This window comes from Macrotis lagotis, chromosome 1, assembly GCF_037893015.1.
Source record: "Macrotis lagotis isolate mMagLag1 chromosome 1, bilby.v1.9.chrom.fasta, whole genome shotgun sequence".
Classification (NCBI taxonomy): Eukaryota; Metazoa; Chordata; class Mammalia; order Peramelemorphia; family Peramelidae; genus Macrotis; species Macrotis lagotis.
In genome coordinates, this window is record NC_133658.1 from 321,516,876 (window position 1) to 321,518,643 (window position 1,768).

General features: G+C 39.9%; 1 protein-coding gene across 1 annotated transcript; it reads right to left on the reverse strand.

The window, feature by feature from the left end:
• Window positions 1-434: 434 nt before the first annotated feature.
• LOC141495959 (olfactory receptor 2D2-like) lies at window positions 435-1,367 on the reverse strand. Its single transcript, XM_074197934.1, has one exon. It carries the CDS (start codon window positions 1,365-1,367, stop codon window positions 435-437), a length of 933 nt encoding a protein of 310 aa, XP_074054035.1.
• Window positions 1,368-1,768: the final 401 nt, after the last annotated feature.

Consider the following 1,768-nt stretch of genomic DNA (forward strand, 5'->3'; position numbering starts at 1 on the left):
TATTCTCACACCTTGAACTTGAGGTTTACTTTTGTTCCCTTTCTTTGGACATATTTCAATTTGGTCTTGTAAAATAAATTAATCAATGGGACTATATTAAGTCTGTGAAGTCATGAGCATGATATTTAATTTGGAAAACAACCCTGCTGATATGATCCTACCTAGATAGAGAATAATAGTTCAGGAACTTCACACATTTTGAACAGCATATTTCTAATAATGGTTGTCTAAAATCAAGTTAGCATTTTTCTTTCTTTTTTTAAAATAGAGCTACACTAGATCTGGTGTAGAATCTACAGGAATTATGAAAACTCCACATTACTAAGATCTAATTCCAAGTTCCCCCTAATATTATAGCTTCCTGCAATTATCATACCTTTCTCTAGACCTGAGATATATTACAAGTATACAAGGCACACATATTACTGATAGTATTATCTCCAGGATAGTGCTTGGTTGGCTAAATTCCTGAGTTCCCGTTTTACATCTTTGTTCCTCAGACTGTAGATGAGAGGGTTCAGCATAGGGTTTACCACAGCATAAAACACAGACACCACCTTTCCTTGCTCTTTGGAAGATCTGGGTGTCATGTAGCTCATGATTGCTGATCCATAAAATAGGATAACCACAAGAAGGTGGGAGCCACAGGTGGAGAAAACCTTGAGTCTCCCTGAAGTTGTCTTCATTCTGATGATAGTCACTATGATAGAGCTGTAGGAGACCAGGACCAAGGATACAGGTGCAAGAAGAATCACCACACCCACGAGAAAAATGACCATCTGTGATTTGTGTGTGTCTCCAGATGCCAAGGACAAGAGAACTGGGGCCTCACAAAAGAAATGAGCAATCCTATTGTCTCCTTGGTAAGGGACGCATAGTGTGAATGTAGTGTCCACTAAGGATATTAGAATTCCACTGACCCAGCACCCTAAGGCCAAATGACCACACGCTTTCCAAGTCATGATGAGAGAGTAGTGCATGGGGTCACAGATAGCCAAGTATCGATCATAGGACATCACAGCTAACAATGCACATTGTGTAGCACCAAAAAAGAGATATAAGAAAAGTTGAGCTGCACAATTCATGAAGGATATAACCTTCCTTTTGGATAGCATGTGGATAAGAGCCTGGGGAACAATATTAGTAGAGAAACAGAGGTCAGCAAGAGACAAGTGACACAGAAAAAAGTACATGGGTGTTTGGAGATGTGAGTCAGTCAGAACCAGGATGATAATGAGCAGATTTCCAAGTGCAGTAACCAAATAGACCCCTAGAAACAGCACAAAGAGTAACACTTGAGTCTGAGGATCATCAGAAAGTCCCAGGAGGATGAATTCTTTTACCCACGTCTGGTTGGTCTGGCACATGCTCTTTTTGTTTCTTTAGGAAAGACACAACAGATATTTGATGTGGGTATGTAACCTAAGGAGTAATAGAATTTTAGTGTTGGAAGGGTTCTGAAAAATCATCTGGTCCAATAAGGATCCTGAACACCTGCTGTGATCAAATTTCAACTGATCATCTCTTGTAATAAGTAGTATTGTTTAACCAAAGGATGCCATTTCACTCTTGTTCAGGGCAAATCATTATAAAGTCTTCCCTAGCTGCTGCTAGGTGGTGCAGTGTATAGAGCACCAGCCCTGAATCAGGAAGAGCTGAGTTCAAATCCAACCTGAGACACTTAATAATTACCTAGCTGTGTAATCTTGGGCAAGTCACTTAACCCGACTGCCTTTCAAAAATCAATCAAAAAGTCTTCCCTAATGTC